Source organism: Pleurodeles waltl, chromosome 12 (assembly GCF_031143425.1).
Source record: "Pleurodeles waltl isolate 20211129_DDA chromosome 12, aPleWal1.hap1.20221129, whole genome shotgun sequence".
NCBI lineage: Eukaryota > Metazoa > Chordata > Amphibia > Caudata > Salamandridae > Pleurodeles > Pleurodeles waltl.
The window spans coordinates 96,706,546-96,725,234 of record NC_090451.1 but is presented as its reverse complement, the minus strand read 5'-3'; the positions used below and the strand labels follow the sequence as shown (position 1 = coordinate 96,725,234).

General features: G+C 42.1%; 1 protein-coding gene across 2 annotated transcripts; it reads right to left on the bottom strand.

Annotated features, from left to right (window-relative positions):
- Positions 1-468: 468 nt before the first annotated feature.
- Positions 469-15,110, bottom strand: CFAP300 (cilia and flagella associated protein 300). Of its 2 annotated transcripts, none has more exons than XM_069217233.1 (2): positions 15,001-15,110; positions 469-1,644 (listed from the first exon to the last, which is right to left on the bottom strand). In XM_069217233.1, the coding sequence occupies exon 2, from the start codon at positions 1,587-1,589 to the stop codon at positions 780-782; it is 810 nt and encodes a 269-aa protein (XP_069073334.1). In that variant the 5' UTR covers positions 1,590-1,644; positions 15,001-15,110; the 3' UTR covers positions 469-779. The 2 variants fall into 2 exon arrangements, with proteins under 2 accessions (XP_069073334.1, XP_069073335.1); XM_069217234.1 differs by having other exon boundaries at positions 14,991-15,106.
- Between the last annotated feature and the right edge of the window lie 3,579 nt (positions 15,111-18,689).

Sequence of the window (18,689 nt, the reverse complement as noted above, 5' to 3'; positions counted from 1 at the left end):
CTTCCTACATGTTGTGATTAGGGCCTAACCAAAGTTGTTCAAGGTACTTGGCTTACTGCAGGTAAGATATCAAAACCTGCTGGATAGACAGTTGAAAGTCAAGAAGATACTCAGTATAACTTTGGAGATGCTGCAAAGACTCTGTGAATGGTCAACTTTGGATTTGATAGCCTCTCTGAATGGTATTGTCAGTTGCTCCTGTGTATGATTTATCATCTTTGGGATGTCCTCACAGTGACAATTCTGGTGCGGGTATTTATGCTGAGCTCAGCGTGTCATCCAAAAAATGGATCATCTGACAAAAAAAACGTCTGTCACCAGTTGCATAGACATCACCTGTGGGGAGCTACTTTAAACAGGGAAGTTCATAGTCAAGAAAGAGAAGACACAATTTAGGCAGTGTGAGGGTTTTGGTATAGCATCATATATAGCTTGGCAGGATTGAAAGAACAGAGGAAGGACATGGTCTTATTTCGTGCATCAGTGGATTTTTTTTTATTACAGCTCTGTTATATACAAAAACCTATGAAAGAGAAGAAAGTGATTACTTACACAATAAAGGATAATGCTAGTAATGTTATACAAAAATATTTCAAACCCTAAGTTTGTGTCGATATCTGGATCCTACTCTAATGTCCAGGGTTTACTTTTCTATGACTGTAGGTCTGAGTTCCATGTTTAGAGCACAGAAGAAAACTAGCTCTTTATTCAAGCAATCTTAAACAGAAGATACTTTACCAAACTAACACTAATTTCACTCTAGTAACACTTCTGAAGGTTCAACCACAAAATAATCCACCACCAAAACAGTGGTACAAAATATGAACATGGCGTTTTAAAGGATCAACAATCAGGTAGGCAAATGTCTGTTCATGCTTTTTAGCTGCAGGGTAGCACATCCCATGCTCACTGTAGGCCACAACTTTGAAAACTGAAGAGATTATATTTATCACTTTGGTTTCTGGATCTTTCTGCACACTGATCAGCTCTTTATACATGGCCTTTGTTGTGTCTAAGTATGGCCCAACCATATCTTCAAACTGACAAAGTGCACCTCCAAAGCAAAGATGTTTAAAGAGATGGAAAATGAATTCTTCTCGGTCTGCCTGGCTGAATATGTCATATTTATCAGAATCCTCCATTACCAGAACTTTTCTGAGCTCATCAGAAATAGTAAAATCACCATAAAAATCATCAAAACACTTGCTAATGTGACCAGTTTCTTTAACAATTTCTTCGGTGTATAAACGGTCAAAGAAAGACATTGAAACTTGCGTGCAAGGCACACTTGTTACTTCTACTTTCTTCACAACTGCACCTAGTGTCATCCACTGTCCAGCGGAAGCTGAGAGTAACTTTAAGTTCGAATTAACATTAGGGTCTTTAAAAAAGGCCTCAGCAAATTCATCCTTTTCATATGCTTGAAAATACTGGTCATATCCAAATGCTTGTGCTGTCAACCGTCCATGCATGGACCATTTCATCAGCAACTCCCTCGTGTCCCTGTTCTCAAGGAAGCTGAAACTCTTGTTGGGCAGGTGGCGGAAGGTGAACCTTGGCTTGTTCGTTAACGTATCCCCTCCTGACATTTTGGGAGACACAATGAGCCTTTGGGTATTATCCACTTTAGCAGAAAGGCTGGATCTAAAAGTACACAATGAGAATAAAAAATAATAGACACTTACTGTATTCAAAGAGAATTGAGAGTGTTAACAACATACTACAGTGACATTTTAAGCATAATGATATAATTAGAACTGCCTGGCATTGAAAAACATTTGGACGTTTCATACATAAATCAATCATACACGGTTCTTTTCCATTAAAACACCATTGTGATTTTGAAGGGCTACAGTGCTCCAGTAGTAGGGCACTCTAACTACATTTACAAACATTATGGAAACAACACCATCAAGACCTATGTCTACAAAGATACCACATCAGTGCCTTAAATGCTGTAACAGTTGGTGCAACCACTCAGGCAATACAGTGCTGCTGATATACTGACTACCTTCTTTACAGACAATTACATTCAATTTAGTTACAGTTTGAGTCCATGGTCTGTGTCAAGTATAAACATGATTTATTTAAAGTCGAAGCAATATTCAGCCCTTCAAGACCATGAGCTTTAATTTTGCCAACCATGCCTTCCTCGCCATCTACTGAACTCAACAGCACACTCCATTTAACAAGCTCTAACCATAAGGACACTTGCAGATCATCATAATTTGAATACCACTGTTAGAGGCCTTGCTGCTGCTTAGTTGTGCCATTTTGGGTCGATTGAACTAACAAGTTTTACTGCAACAAGCTTACATTCCACTGTATAAAGAAATTCTACTTTCTGAGATATTTGTTAACTACACTTTTATTACATGTAGTCACCATTTTTTCAATCAATCAAATTCTTTATTTTCAAGAGATAACTTCTTACAGAAATACGACACACTTTCAGCATCAACAAGTACAACAAATAGAAAATATCACAAAATTATCAATAAATAAATGCACAAGAGTATTAATACATCAAAGTCAATATCAAAAGATGTACCTTCAGTTGGCTCAGTGAGAATATAATCAACAGAGTGTCACAATTACGGACAATAAAGTGCATGGAACAAGGTGCATTGTGCAAGCATAGTTGCCAAAACCTTCATTACTTCCGCAACTGAAGGCCGTAATTGACCTCTTTATTTCGAACTTAGAGTATCCTCCTGATAAGGTCTACAACATATCACAAATACAACTAATAAAATGCATAGTACAAAGTGCAAAGGACAATATTTTTAAAATCTTTATTCCAACAAACATTTTAAAGAAGCCCTAACTGTTCACCTTATTTCGTGAAGCCAGCACTCCCCCAATAAATTCAGGAGAGTCCAATAAAGCAGAAAACACGACTGACCACCAGGATCGGACAAGTACTACTCCAGAGCAGCTTTAGCTGGGGAAATCCCGGCAAAGGATGATACACTTGTGCACAGGAATGTAGAAACAGCAAAGGCCACACCCTGATGACTCAACCCACACAACAAATTTAACCCTATGGCTCTCGACCTTATCCCATACTTTAAGAAGACTGGTTTAAAAAATATCTTTCTTTCTTTTAGGAGGAATACACAGTCCACCAATTAGTGGAGGTCTGAGTAACCTTTCCCCTCCTACATTGGCACTGACCGAGGTTCTTTGCAACCTGCACATTTAGCCAAGGTATCTGCCACCCCGGATCTATCTCCACCCTCAGATGCAAGATTTGACTTTGCAAGGTCCTATCTGGGTTTCTAGATAGATATGGGAAAAGGTCTGGGCCCTCCTACGAAATCAGGAAAGGCACAACTGACCTCTTATTCTCTAAGTACTGGAGATCCCCACTCCAGGCGGCTTCCTCTGCGCAGCATCTAGGGGTATTCTTAAGTTGGCAAATTTATTCCGCTTTACTTCCAGCTCCACTCATATCTGACATCTAGTCTCTCCATAATGACCTTAACCGGGTTCCTCTTATCAGGAAAGGTTGACAATCCCTCTGGGAAAATGAAAGCCGAAAGCTTTTCACCAGGGGATCCATTGTTGGTCGTAAAGTAGAACCGTAGGACCCTTGCATCCACCACTGCACTCCATGCTACTGATTTCAGCTCCCTCACTATTGCTTGGATCATAGCATTTTCTGGTAAATCAAGCACAGATTTCACAATGCTACCCTCGAGTCCTTCCCTTGGAACCCGTCTGTCCACTGCCAACACCTCTGCTCCATATAGGGCCTGGGGAATTGCCTTGCCCAAAATTAATTTGCTTAGAGGTTAGAAGGAATAACTACCATATTTGCGATCAAATTGTTTCAGGATACCTACTTCAGATAGCAATGTAGACCTAAGACTGGCCAAATGTTTATCCCATCTCAGATCATCTGAGAAAATCATCCCCAGATATTATACTCCAGGACCTGCTCTAACCGCATTTGTCCAAAAACCACAAGAAGCTCTTTTTCCGTTTGCTAAAAAGCAGTGTTTTTGTTTTCTCAGTATTGATCGTTAGTTTATTATTGTGGCAATAGTAACTATGCATTTAATTTGAGTTGCAGAACGATCGGCGTGAGATCCAGGACCAGTAGATCATCAACATAGATAAGGTAGCTGACATGCCTTCCCCCAATTTTGGCCAAAAAACTGTGAGTCGACCCCAAGATTTGGGGAAGGTCAGCTATGAACAGATTGAACAACAAAGGAGCTAGAATGCACCTCTGACATCTGCCATTTTCTACCAGGATTTTCTTAGACAGATTACCACTACCAACGAGATCGACTTGAATACAGTTATTACTGTGGAGTATTTAGATCCAACAGGGTCCCAGATATTTGCCACTGTTGGAGTTTGCTCCAAAGAGTACAGCTGTCCACGGCCACCTGGAGTCAATAAAGCAGCAACAGAGACCTCCTACCGACTACACTGACCTCCTTGCGACACCCTCTGGGTGAAACAGTGGTCCACTGTTGAATATTTTGACTTAAATCCTCCCAGTTCTATCAGGATAAACCCAGTATCAAAAGCCCAAGCGGCTACATGTTTTAGTGTAGTTTGGGCGCATAACTTGGAGGTAATGTCCAAAAGTGATATCAAACGATAGTTACTGGATTAGTATGCTTTATCTTTTTTTATGGGTGGGTTTTACTATAGCTCCCTTCCACGGTTCTGGGAGAATACCACTTTGTATAACCCACTTGAAAAAGCCACTCAGAATAGAACCACATTTCTTTGGATCCTTCTTAAAAATGGCTATTAATAATAACCTCAAAATCAGATTGATGATTATTCGACAAAATCAACGAATTTCCAGGGTGTCCACAAGTGTATAAAGAGTAGAAAAAGAAAAACTAATTCTCATCACTTGTTTGTGCCTCGAGGGGTGACAATTCTTCATGTTGTGCAGTTTTAATTGCGTTTGTAGTATTCACTCTGTTGTTGCGTAACCCAACTGTTTCAACCTCACATGTGAATTAAATCCAGTGCAGCATTTCCCAAACTACTGGTCACGACTCTTGGTCGGAGGTGAGCCAATTTTTGGTGGGTCAGGAAAGTCAGAGCAATAAATAAAGATAGCTTTGAATTCTGTGTTTATCTTGTCACATTTGCTGGTGCTTCAAAGACAGAGATTAAATTAAGGCCTACGTATTCTGACAAACTGCTGCTTTGGGCCTGATTTAGAGTTCAGCGGGCAGGGTATTCCGTCACAAATGTGACGGAAATCCCATCCGTCGTATTACAAGTGCCACTGGATATAATGCACTTGTAATACAGTGAACAGAATATCAGTCACGTTTGTGACAGAGTAACCCATCCACCAAACTCCTAATCAGGCACTTTTTCTAAATATGGGGATTGGTGTTTACTTTTCTTTCTTAGACTGGGAAGTGAGAGAATTTTTTTTTAAGTGAATTATGCAACAATCTTGCTGGATTACAGGGGGTGTGAAAGGAAGGGCTGTAAAATGTTGCTTTTGCAACACACCCCAAAATGTAAATACCTGTACATGAGTTGTATGCATTTAAGACAGACAAAACAAAGCACTAGGAACATCATAAGAGAAAACCTTAAGAACACCTATTCGAAAAAAAGTGACTGAATTTGAGATGTAAAAAAATTGAAGAAGCCCATTCAAAATCAGTTTAAATGAAGTATGAGATGTAGGAATCATACAGTGATTGAGCTTTCAAAAGTTCTGCTATAATATTAACAATTACATTTAAAAGAATATGCGAGAGGATGGATATATGTACTAATTTCAAATTCTGTAACAAATAAAACCTTTAACATTACCGTTTTACCAAGAAACCATTACCACATTAAAAAAAAAAAAAAAAATCACGGGGAAGACCCAAGCCATCATTCACCTACTTCTACACATTCAGCTGCTAGTTACACCTTTAGGTTCTCGTCCTAAAACTTTGTGATTACGATTTCCTGGCGCGGTTATGGCTTTCTTCATAAAAAATTCATTATTTTCAAACATATTAATTACAAGTAAGGGTTAGAAACAAAAAAGTGCTTTCAGTTATGTTTAGGAGCAGTAACAACGCAGTAAGAGAAAGTATTGAATAAGGATGACAAAAAAGTAGATTTAAATACTGTTAGACCTGACACCCTTAGGGTGGTCATCCCCCAACTTTTTGCCTGCCTCCCTCCCTCCACTTTTCTGACACTGTTTTTGCTGCTTTTTGGACCCTGCACACATTACCACTGCTGACCAGTGCTAAAGTGCATATGCTCTCTCCCTTAAAACATGGTAACATCGGTTCATCCCCAACTGGCCTATTTAATTTACTTATAAGTCCCTCGTAAAGTGCACTATATGTGCCCAGGGTTTGTAATTTAAATGATACAAGTGGGTCAGCAGCACTAATTGTGCCACCCACACAAGTAGCCCCTTAACCATGTCTCAGGCCTGCCACTGCAAGGTCTGTGTGTGCGGTTTCACTGTCACTTCGACCTGGCATTTAAAAGTACTTGCCAAGCCTTAAACTCCACTTATTCTACACATAAGTCATCCTTAAGGTAGGCCCTAAATAGCACAAAGGGCAGGGGGCTGTGTAGGTAAAAGGCAGCGCATGTACATATGTGTTTTATATGTCCTGGTAGTGGACAAATACTAAATTCATTTTCCACTATGGTGAAACCTTCTCCTTTCATAGAGTGCATTAGGTCTGCCCTCATATTCCTTGTGAGTGGTAGTCTCTGATCTGAAAGGGGTAACCAGGTTATATTTAGTATGGCCAGAATGATAATAGAAAATCCTGCTTATTGTTGAGGTTGGATTTTAGATCATTGTTTTAGAAATGCCACTTTTAGAAAGTGAGCATTTCTCTGCACTTAAATCCATCTCTGCCTTACAACCTGTCTCCAATCCACATCTGGTCTGTGTTAGTTGACAGCTCCCTTGTGCATTTCACCCAGACAACCACAAAGGACACTCAGTCACATCTGCATTCATCTGCATGCTGAATGGATCTTCTTGGGCTGGAAGGGTGGAGGGCCTGACACTTACATTTCAAAGGCCAGTGGGGTGCCCTCACACAAAGGACTGATAGCCCTCCACCGGGACCCTGGCAGACAGGACTGGGCTGAAAGGGGAATTTGTGCACTTCAAAACCACTCATTGAAGTCTCCCCCACTTCAAATGAGTTTTTGGATATATAAAGTGGGTCTCTGACCCCACCAACTCAGACACTTCTGGACCTACACCTGCACCCTGTCAGAGGAGCTGCCTGGCTGCCCAAAGGACTCATCTGGACTGCTTTGCTGAGGACTGCTGCCATGCTGTTGCCCTGCTGCCCTGCTGGCCTCTGACCACCAAGACTCTGCCTTCCCCAAAAGCGCTCTCCAAGGGCTTGGATTGAGCTTGCCTCCTGTTTCTGAATTGTCAAGGCCAACAAAGACGTCACCTCTTTGAGAAATTCCTTGTGCATCGAAAATCGAGGCAACGCCTGCTGAAAGCGATGCAAAGCCTGTATTGCGGCTGAGAAATCACCACACAGCCGACGGGAACGACGCAGCCCTGACTTCCCGACTGGAAATTCGACGCAGTGCCTACCTTGTTGCGGAAAATTTGATGCATCGCCTACCGGATCGACGCAGCGCCTGTGCCTTCTACTAGCACGTAAAGGATTTTCAACACATCATCCCTGGGGGTCAAAATATCCCTGCATCGCAGTGAGGGACCAACACTGCGCGCCAAAAAACGACGCAAACCCCTTGCAGTGTGGAAAGAAACAACGCATCATCTGTGCCACGTCGGAAAATCCAATGCAACACCTTCTTTCTCCACGCATCTCCTCCTCTGCGGTCTCCATGTGTCGTTATTTTTTACGCATTCCAGGTACTGTATGTAACAAAGAGACAACTGTTTATTTCTAAGGATTGGGACTCTTTTAAACATTTTAAAACTAATATTTCAACTTGTGCTCATTGGATCTTTGTTGTTTTTACCTTATTTTATTCAGATAAATATTATCTATTTTTCTAAACCTGTGTGGTGTATTGTTGTGGTGTTTTCATTGTGTTACTGTATGATTTCTTGCACAAATACTTTACACATTGCCTTCTAAGTTAAGCCTGACTGCTCAGTGCCAAGCTACCAGAGGATGGGTACAGGATAATTTGGATTGTGTTGTAATTTACCCTTACTAAGATTGTGGTTGCTGCTTGGACAAGGGTGTATACCTCTGCCAACTAGAGACCCCATTTCTAACAAATACACTGTATTTTCAGAAGTGAAACTGGACAGTGCTTAGGTCCTAATTATAAGTGTCCTCGAAATTTAGGACAGTAACTAGAGTTAGTAGCTGGATGGGGAATAGCAAGTGATCTGGGATTACTATACCCTTATTCCTGGGTGAGACAATCCAACTTTTTTTTTTATTTGCGAGAAGACAAACATGGAGTCCTCTGTACTTGGTAAAAAAAAAAAATCCCTGAAATTACTTGTTTATGTGCAGGGAACGGTGGGGAAACACTGAAGCTCACTTCTTATTACCATGATAGTGGGATCTGGTGTTACTTTAGAAGGTTCCAGTGTAAGCTTCCCGTGTAAGAAAACGACACCCTACAAACCCACAAGCCAGCCTAGTTAGTTGAAAAACTCGCTCTGCTTAGTCACTCATGCATAACTTACAGCACCAGCTAATTTTCTTCGCAAGTCCCAAAATAAAAAGAGATATTTGCTGCAACACGTTGATTTAACCTATTGCCTCAACCAAATATGGCACATAGTAAAGATTCAAATCTAATCTCAAAACTCTACTTTTCACAAACAACTACATCCCCGCTAACCACAGACTATCCTTTGAAGATACGATGTTGAATTCTGTACTTTCAGTAGCTAACCATAAATATTGTAAAACGACTACTTATTATGAAAATTGAATACAAAGCCTAATCCTGGTTTAATCTTTATATTCTGGCTGTAAATATATGAATACTGCTGGAATTTCTTTTTAAGAACTGACACTAGTTTTATAGGTCACATAATAACCCACCTCACACATATAGGAGATTATTCAATATAAGTGTGTGGGCAGTGGGCCAGTTTCAGGTGGCCCTGGCAAGACGCTGTTTGGAAAAATAAATTACAGATTTGTTAGCTGGGGAAGCCATGCGTTGGACTCGTCTACCTAAATTCTGTATGGAGATAGTCCCTTCGGGTGGAGGGCGAAATATTGGCAAACTTGGCAGAGGATGGGGGAAATTCCGTGGAGCGAAGGGGACTAGAATAACAAAAGGCGGCAGGTAAATTAAATCTCACCTCCCACCCTTTTTGTACGTTCCACAGAGTATATGTATTTGATGTAAACTCTATTATTATCAGCCGCTCCTGTATATTTTTACTGTGAAGGTACCAAAGTTACACAAGTATAGCAGTGCACCCAAAGTTGGAACAAAAAAAAAAAAAGGAGAAAGTCCAATTCAAATATCAAATTTTCTATGTTCCTTCTTTACTTTATATTGCATTTTGCTTGTGTGTTCTCATCATTCATGTTCAAACTGTCACATCCACAGCCAACGTGTTTCGTCAGGGTATTCCAAATGTATTGATATTTTGTAGAAAGTTCAATGGCCAACAGGATCTACTCTCCTTGCTATACAGTTCCCAAGACTTAATAGTTACACGAGACATTTAAGACTTCATATTATAAGCCCAAGCCTCAAGTGCGGGAATGGGCCAACCATGACCTGAACATCTGGATCCATGTCCTAAATCCAAAAAGGTTACTCCGCATGTGAATGTATTAGGCAACATTCATGTGTGAATCACCGTGTTCAGATTTAGGATACGGATCCAGGTGTTCAGGTCATGGTTGGCCAGGGTAGATCCTTCTGGGTACTGAATTAGACTAGGACTAGGTTGGGACCAATAAGACCATATACCAGTGACATTTTGGTATGGTGCAAACCATACCTGGGAGTAGGCAAACGGCCACTAATGTGGAATGAGAGCAGTACTGTGTTGTAACTGGACCAGGACGGGGGGAAGGTGCTCCCCTGTTGTGGAGTTATGAGGAGGAGGACGCATCCGGCCTGATTCTAAGAACCCGAATAGCAACTGGTTTCACACTGGAGCTTTTGGATGTCAGCGAAGGCTTCTGACCACTCTATATAAAGCAGTCGCCTTGGCCACAGCCCATTACGCCACTGCTGCTACCCATCTCGTCGCTAAGACGAGTCAAACTCTTTCAGTGCATCGTCACTTTATGCATGGCTAACAGTAGTGCTAGATCAATAAAATGTCCAGTTGTGTTTCTTTGGCTGGTTACAGGTCCCCAGCACTTCAATCTCCCAAGTGTCCAGAACCTCTTCTCAATCTACCATAGCTGTGTGGAGTCTTTTATCTGCCATAGCTCCTTCAAGTTGATAGAGATGGCCGTATGTCAGGAACTGTCCCAGGTGGAGGCCATACTTTTCTACCGACTCTTAAAAGTACTGTGCCTGGGTATTGTTGAATAGGTTGCTCATGGTTAAGAGGATGACAAATCTTGTTTGGAAGGATGATAAGCCCCCTATGGAGGCCAAGGAGGTTGGTGAAATGATGGTCAGAGGGAGAAGCACGAGTGATCAAACACCCCCTGCGGGAACAAGGCAAGGCCACCAATCCCAGATGTGGAAGCCTCTGTGCTGGGCAAACACCCGGCACTGATACCACCTGGATGGCCGCCGTGGGAAATACTGATTCCCTTTAGAAATATTTTTCTACACTAGCACACATAAGGGAACTATCTCTGTGGCTTTCGCTCCAACTCAGGCTTTCCCTTCATCATGAAGATCATTGAGAAGTCTGTGGTATCGCAATGAAAAAAAAACACATCAACAATTAACTCTTAGCTATATTTCATCTAGGGTTTGCATTGACAATAGCACTTGCTCAGAGATATTTATGGTATAGGATTCTCTCCTCCACAGTTTTAAAGAAAGCCACTCTTGTCTCCTCATCCTAATGGACCTCATGCAACATGTGACACTGTTGACCACTAAACCCTCATAGACACCCTCAAAAGAAAATTAAATGGTTCAAATCTTATTTTACAGGTCATACTCAACATATAAAAACTGCCAATTTGTCTCAGAGTTGGTATATTCTGCGTCTACCCCCTTAAATCTTTATCTTAGGCTACTCGTAGACCCTCTGAAAGATCTAATCATATTGTATCACTAGTACACCCACGACACACAAATGTACCTTATGTTGGCTCTCCAAAATCAGAATATCTAAGACAGGAGTCTCCAACCTTTTCTGTAGTGAGAGCTACTTCTGATCCATGAAAATTATTGTGAGATACTGAAGGCTAAACAACTCACGCAATATTATCAGACACCCCCCACACCCAGCTTCCTTGACTTTAAGCTTAATGTCCATAGGGCCGGATACTATGGTTTGAACAAAATACTTTGACTAGGGGCACTCTTTCAGGGCTGCCATGTGTGTCAGTGAGAGTGTGGTCTTTAGGGTTGTAAGAACATGTGTGCATATGAAATGGATACATTTGTATGGGTAATTGAAAACCTATGTCATAAGTACAAAATACATACCTTTCGTCATATGTGACACTGCTACATGTATAACACAAACATACAACAATTTTTTTAAATGGGAGAAATTTAAAGTGCAACAATGTTCATAATGTGGAACATTTTTCTGCACTTTAAATTTCTCTTGTTAAAAAACAACTGCGCTTTTCAGTTATAAATATGGCACAGTATTCTATTGGCTACTGGGAGGAAAAGGCCTGCTGTTTGTAAATGCAACACTTTGAAAATAAATTGAGAAAATTAAAATGTAAAATTAATATAATCATAAGGTAACATTTCATTTTTTTTCTTCAGTTTAAAAGCATTGAGAAACATAATTTTGTTCTTACCTCCAATACTGAGTTGGCAAGGACTTTTATTTAAGAGTTAAATACCTCTGTGCTTCAGTTCTTCACCTCTGTGCCCTGGATCATAAATATGACTCCAGCAGGGCTCCTTATCAGGCCTTGCTATTGCAGCCAGGTTGATAATAATGTGAAATAAACACAGTCTTCCCTTAACTTTAAAAGGAATATTGTTACCCTGGGCGTATTTAAAAATGAATTCCAGGCTGTGAGCTACTCTGAAGGGGTCTGGGAGCTACTGATAACTCACGATCGACAGGTTGGAGACACCTGATCTAACATTACTTCAGCAGAGATGTCTGGCTTGAAACTATTAAGAATGCAAGAAATCCCACATAATGCCCTCTATATATGCAATGTTGAAACAGCCTTCCCTGGCACACTGGTATAACCGGCAGGTCTGGATTGCACCTGAAACTGCCTGAATGGTTTCATCCAAGGAGTCACAAATCCATCCATGTGCACACTCAGTAATAACCCATTGATTGAAACATGTATCCAGACACTGAAAGATCTATTTATCCATCATTACACTTATTCTTGAGCTCACTCTCTTGTAAATCCACAAAATTACTCACACACAAACGAATCAATGAATAGGCACTTTCAGTTATCAACTGAATCTATTAGCTGTGCTGATACTCTATGAGAGTTGTGAGTGGGTCAAGTACTATTACTCAGGAAATAATGTGAGGGTGCTGTTGATAAGAGTGTGTGAGGGTTGAGAGTGCAGTCCACAGAGTGTCACTGCTAGTGTCTGGGTCTGAGCACAGTCACTAGTGAAATATTGCTATTTGCTGAGGGCTTTTGGTGCCGTCAGCAGTGTGAGAATAGTACTCTTTGAAAATTGTGAGAGAACGTTTTTGGTATGAAACAAAGGACTGGCTGTTAACTTCTTTAAATAAAGCGAACTGATTTTTTTCAGCAAGGAACTTAAGGAGAAATGTCCACCTTTTAACATATGTAACACATGCATGTTTTGTTCAATAACCTAGGGGGGGAGGAGAGCTGTAATGGTTCTGCAGTTCTAATAGCTCATAATTATAGGGCTGATTTGTGTCAGGTCAAAGGTGTCAGCCACAGAATTCAATAGTCAGCCCTCCCAAGTACCACACACCACGAGTTAGACTAACACGTTTTAGTGCAGGTATGCGCATCCTCGGATTGAAATGCATTAGTCATGTATCCTAACCCTCCCTCGGACAACCCAGACACTTCGGCACGCTCCACGAGGAGCTGCAGTGACCGCATTGCTCAGTGGGAAGTGGAATCTGTTAATTAATGCACCGGCGTGGCTTGCTTAAGTTTATTTACATTTCATTGATCAATTTTAAATGTGCTGCGCAGAGAATACATTGTCACCCACATTAATCTGAGCAGAGGCCTCTGTACTATGTGGTCTTCTGACAGCGCTCTGTAGATAAAAGTAATTTTTAAGTAGAATAGTTTCTTATTTGGATCTGGGGGTGGCGCCTTGGCTGATGCTCCTATCCAGTGAGGTGCCCGCCTAATGTGACCCTGAACGCCTGCTTGGCCATGGGGCTGCTCAGGCAACAGGAAGCTGCTTTGTTTCAAAGCAGCGCTATCCCGCTGCCACCAGTTACACCTTTGATCTATCTGTGACCATGAGGAAGGTCACAACCTCACTGTGACACACATGACTATGTGCAGCAATTTCTGGGTTGATAAAAGTCAGGGCTGGCCGTGGGACCACATAATTTAAACACAGTCCAGACTGAAGGCTCAGAGACTAGCAGTAATAAGGGAGCCCAGGCCTCTCATTTGCAATATTGAGCACTTTAGAGCCCCACCTTGTGGCCCCCAGCCCTGCCCGCCCGATGTACAGACCCTAGCTCAGCCTGACAGACACCAGGGCGGCACTTGTGACTCTCCTGGCACAGGTGAGTTGAACTGGGCTGTGACTGGCATCAATGTAGACTCGGATAGGCAGGTGGGGTCACCAACTTTCCCTTTCATGTTTTAACATTCAGCAAATAAGCACACAATAATAACAGGGCTTTTTTTAATTGTCTATATTCATTTGTTAACATTGTTTCTCTGCCTCTCTGTTATTCTACTATCACTCACAGATCATTAAGGCAGCCCAGGAACAACCTTTAAAGTCCTTTCTTTTCATGTTTGCTGTTTTTGCGGCGTTAGGTGATTTTGTGCTAGCTGTAACGTTAAAATACTGGTCAAGCAAGGTAAAAAAAAAGGCCAGGTGGTAACCCTAAGGGCTTGTTCTGGTCCATGTCCAAGGGCTAGAATGGATTGAACTAGCCGAGTTGCATAGATATTTATGGTGTTTGGACGCACTTGGCAGGGCTAGCTTGTTCAGATTGGGAATGGGGCTACTTGATGGGAGTGGACAGGACCAGGTTGGTTCTGATGGATGTTAATGGTGTTAAAATGGAATATATAGTCTTTATAGTGCTTTTCATTGGTCAAAAGGTGGTCATGTTTTGCTATTTAGCTCTTTGTATGGATTTTGTTGCTTGGTTTCCCTGTCGAGAAAGTGCCACTCAAAGTGTCCCACTTTAGGTAGTAGAATGTCACTGAAACCATGGAAATATCACACATATGCAAACTGAAATCTTGGCAGCTATGAATAGTGTATCTCAGTGTTTTCTGGACTTTTAAATAGACTAAATCACATTACTTACTTGCAAAAAAGGTTATTTCTTAAGTAAGTAACTTAATGCATCGTGTGTTTACTTTTCCTGCGATAATTCACTTTCAAGGCTGGATCTATTGGCTTTTCCAATGATTGCTTTTCCCTGACAGTAGTTTCCCTGGTGATATACTTTATTCTCCTTGCCGGTATCAATACTTTGTCTAATGTCCATCTTGTCACTGTTGGCGGAAATGCACGATCTCGTGACACCTTCTTCTTCTCAAAAACTAAGTCACTCATTTTAACGTGCGCTAAAGATTATTAAGCAACGAGGTGCACTTAAAACGGGAATTCAAAAGTGTCATTGTCATATCAGCGATGTACAATAAATACATATGAAACCGGACAACAAACACGTTTATATGAGAGCCAAACTGAAAGGCACGAGAGGGGACAGTTACCGATTCTCACCCGAGTTTACTGTTTTGAGGGCTCCCTCTGTTTCATACGGGGTTTCTGGAATCCTCCGTAACAGGCGGCTGTTGTGTTCATCGAGATCCCGCCCCTTCACCTGCTTCCGGGGCCAAGCCTTTCTGTTGCCAGGCAACTGACAACTTCCGGTTCTTTGTTTTTTTTAGAGCAGGCTAGTCTAGAAGTGTGTGTTTAACACGAAGTAAATAATCTAAAACTTCGAACGGTTTTGTTGCCAAGACAGCAATCAATAGGGAGGACCGAGCCGGTGATCTGATTGGCTCTAAGAGCCAAAACAAGAGCAGAGTCATCGGACTGGTCCAACTTTCAAAAAAGCATTGTCAAAGTCGATATGTCTTGTGGTGTATGTCAGCCATTCGTTTTTGGCAATTCTTATTTTATTCTTTCATAGTTTTTGCAAAATCTTAGTGTTGGGGAGGCTGCCCGACCCACATTAATTTAGAAAAGACGTTTGGCTAAAGGCAGCTGCGTAACGAAACTTGGAGGTGGGGGGGCCCCTCCCCATAGAACCAGTTAAGAGCTCTCATGCTAGGGACCTGCTGCACAGTGCCAGCTGTGCTGATGCCCCCCCCCCGCAGGGGCTGTGGTGGCTAATATTAAACCACCTCAAAAAGAACACATAGCCGTAGTGGTCCCTGGCACCGAAGAGAACTACTTTTTAGGTCGAGGGTAAGCGTACGACCTCTTGTATACTTTTAAGTATACTTCTTCTGTGGCCCTCAAGCTATTTTATTTGCTAGTTTCAGTGTCTTTTAAAAATCCTTGCTTGCTAGTGGTCAGTCATGCCTTTTTGTCCCTTCTTCTTCTGTGTGGTGGCAGGGACCAACTACTGTATAATTACGCTTTGTCCTGTTTATCTGGTCTATAGGGGACTTTTTTGAACTTTCTTTCCTGCTCCTGTCCAGGGAAGCTTCTCTTTTCATTTGCAGAGCATTCTTCCTCCAAGCTTAGCTGTAAACAAGGCTATAGGTCAGGCTGCTATCTTGGTCACATTTGGTCTTTGTGGGCTCTCCACCCTCTCTCAGCTGCCTGACTCCCGCTCTTCCTTGGCCTGGATTTTCTTTACCAAGTGTGCCTGCCTGTGTGCTGAGAGCAAGGACGGGGGATTGCATGTAATTGCTTATAGCCTAGGCACTAAGCTCTACCAGGGCTCCGGAATCCTATGAGACAGTGCCCACTTCTGCTCCATATTGGGATCCCACTCGCAGCTCCATCAGTGCACCTCAGTTCACACACTCCAAGCCCTCAACTGTGCCAGTAACCCCACACATGCTGCTTGCCAGAGCACCTCAGTTCTTGCAGTCAATACACTCTGCTGCTCCAGTACTGGGACCTTGGGCACAGCTCCATCAGTTCCCTGCAGTTCACACATTCAAAGCCCTCAGCCGTACTAGTGCAAGGAACCCCACACACGCTGTTTGCCAGTGCACCTCAGTTCTTGCAGCCAGTACACTCTGCTCCAGTACTGGAACCTATGGCGCTGTTCCATCAGTGCACCTCAGTTCACACGCTCCAAGCCCTCAACCGTGCCAGTGCCGGGAACCCCACACATGCTGTCTGCCAGAGCACCTAATTTCTTGCATTCAGTACACTCTGCAGCTCCAGTACTGGGACCTCTAGCGCAGCTCCGTCAGTGCACTTCACTTACCCCTCGAGGTCACTTCCTTTCCTATACTGGGACCCCACTAACACACAGTTCCATTACAACTGCTCAATTCTAATATTTACTCACACTGCCTACCCAATTCTGGTCCCAAAGGAACAAAACACACCTCAGCCAGTCCAAAATTCACCGGCACGGTTGATGGGAACTACCACAGCTCTGCCAGAATCCATCAATTCTAACATTCAGTGCACATTTCTTCTCAGTACTAAGGATCACACACACACCCTTCAGGACTCCTCGTCTGTGTCAGTCACTCCCATACCGGGCCCCACTCGCAGCTTCACCAGGGCACCTCCAGACTAACAATCGCCAACACTAGCCCACCAATACTAGGTTCCCCACAAAGGTCCAGTAACATACCTCACTTCTGACCCTGTGTGCCCGTTGCTATTCAGTACTGCAGCCCACATACAACTCTGTCAGTGCACCTCAACCCTAACCTGCAGCGCCCCATTATTCCAATACCGGGAATTACACGGTGCTTCGTTTCTCATTCCTCACCCACTGCCTTTCTGTTATTCCAGCACTGGGCTGGGACACAGCTCTGTCTGTACCCCCAATCCTGATCTGAAGTGCCCCAATATTGCTGTATTGGGGTTCACATACAACTCTGCTAATGCAACTCTTGCAGTGGCCCCGCTGTTCCACACTCTGACTTCTGTTTAACGACGTGTGGGAACTAATTAAATCTATTCTTTGCTGCAATCTTTATTTGAGACGATCTGTTTCACCTATCTTACTCTATTCTTTCCTTTACTCTGATTACTCTCGATGTTTTCTTTCAACCCCACTTTTCTCTTTCCAGCTCTTAAAATCCACATGTTAACAGTTTCGCTCTTTCTTTCCTCTCCCTTTTTTCCCTTTTCCTTCTGCTACCTCCTCTTTAAAACCCGTAAAAAGGTGGTTATTTCTTTCCTTGTTTCGTTCCTCTCTTTTTTCTTCATCAGGCGTTCATTTTTTCACTATTTCTTTCTCCTCCTTTCATTCTTTCTTTGTCTTTTTTATTTGCTCTTTCCTTTGAATCGGAATTCGTCCTGACACTTTTTTTTAGTTCTTTCTTCCTTCCTTTCTCTGGTGTTTTTCATATCTTTATCTGTCAATTCACGTTTTACTATAAATCTCTCTTTTTCCCGCCTGTATGTGGAAGTCCTAAGTTACTTGTTGGGACCCGAAGTGTCAAAGTGGTTTTCCCATTCTGTGTCTGTGGGAAATGTGTCAGTACAGACTTGCCCTTGTTCTTTTGCTACTTGTTTCTCTCACCGTCTCTCTTTTTTTCTCTAATGTCCATTTGTCTCTTTCTTTTCACACTTCTTTCATTATTTTTCCTCTGTAGCTTTCATTCGCTAGCTTCCTTCCATTTTTTCTTTTGTCTCACACATTTGCTCTATTTCTTCTATTAGTTCTGTTTTCATTTTCTTGTTCTTTCTTTCCCTATTTTCTTTTATTTCTTTGCAACCTTTTCTCTTTTTTCCTATTGTCTGTTGTATTCCTTTCGCTTCTCTTCTTCTGCCCCGTCCGCTTTCTCTCCTGAAGCCTAGTTATCAATGGAGCAACAAGTGCAGTGGCACCGGGGCCCAGAGACCTTTGGACCTCACTCAGCTCTAATTACTGATGTATTTACCTACCAAAATTGCAGTCAACCATTTTCCTTTCTTACTCCAGGGCCCATGACACCGTTACTACGCCAATTGTTTGTGCTCTCCATCTTTACTCCTGACTCCCTCTTTCCTTTCTCCCTCCAATCTGCCCAAATGATATTTTTGTTACGGTATTTTGAACATTACACTCTAATGCCAAAAATGTATTTCTAATAAAGGTTTATATGAGAATTGTATATTTTTTAGGATAGGGGAAGAAGGTAAATGGAAGTGCTTTAGTTAAATGCTGGACAACTGGAATGTTATGGCAGGAAAAGACAAAATTATGAGGCAGGGTTGATCAATTTATGTGGCAAGAAAAGTCCAGCTATGAATTTACAATGCTAATAGCTCTAACTCATAAA

Coding starts and splice junctions, on each gene's coding strand:
- CFAP300 (XM_069217233.1), bottom strand. CDS start 1,589: ATGTCAGGAGGGGATACGTTAACGAACAAGCCAAGGTTCACCTTCCGC.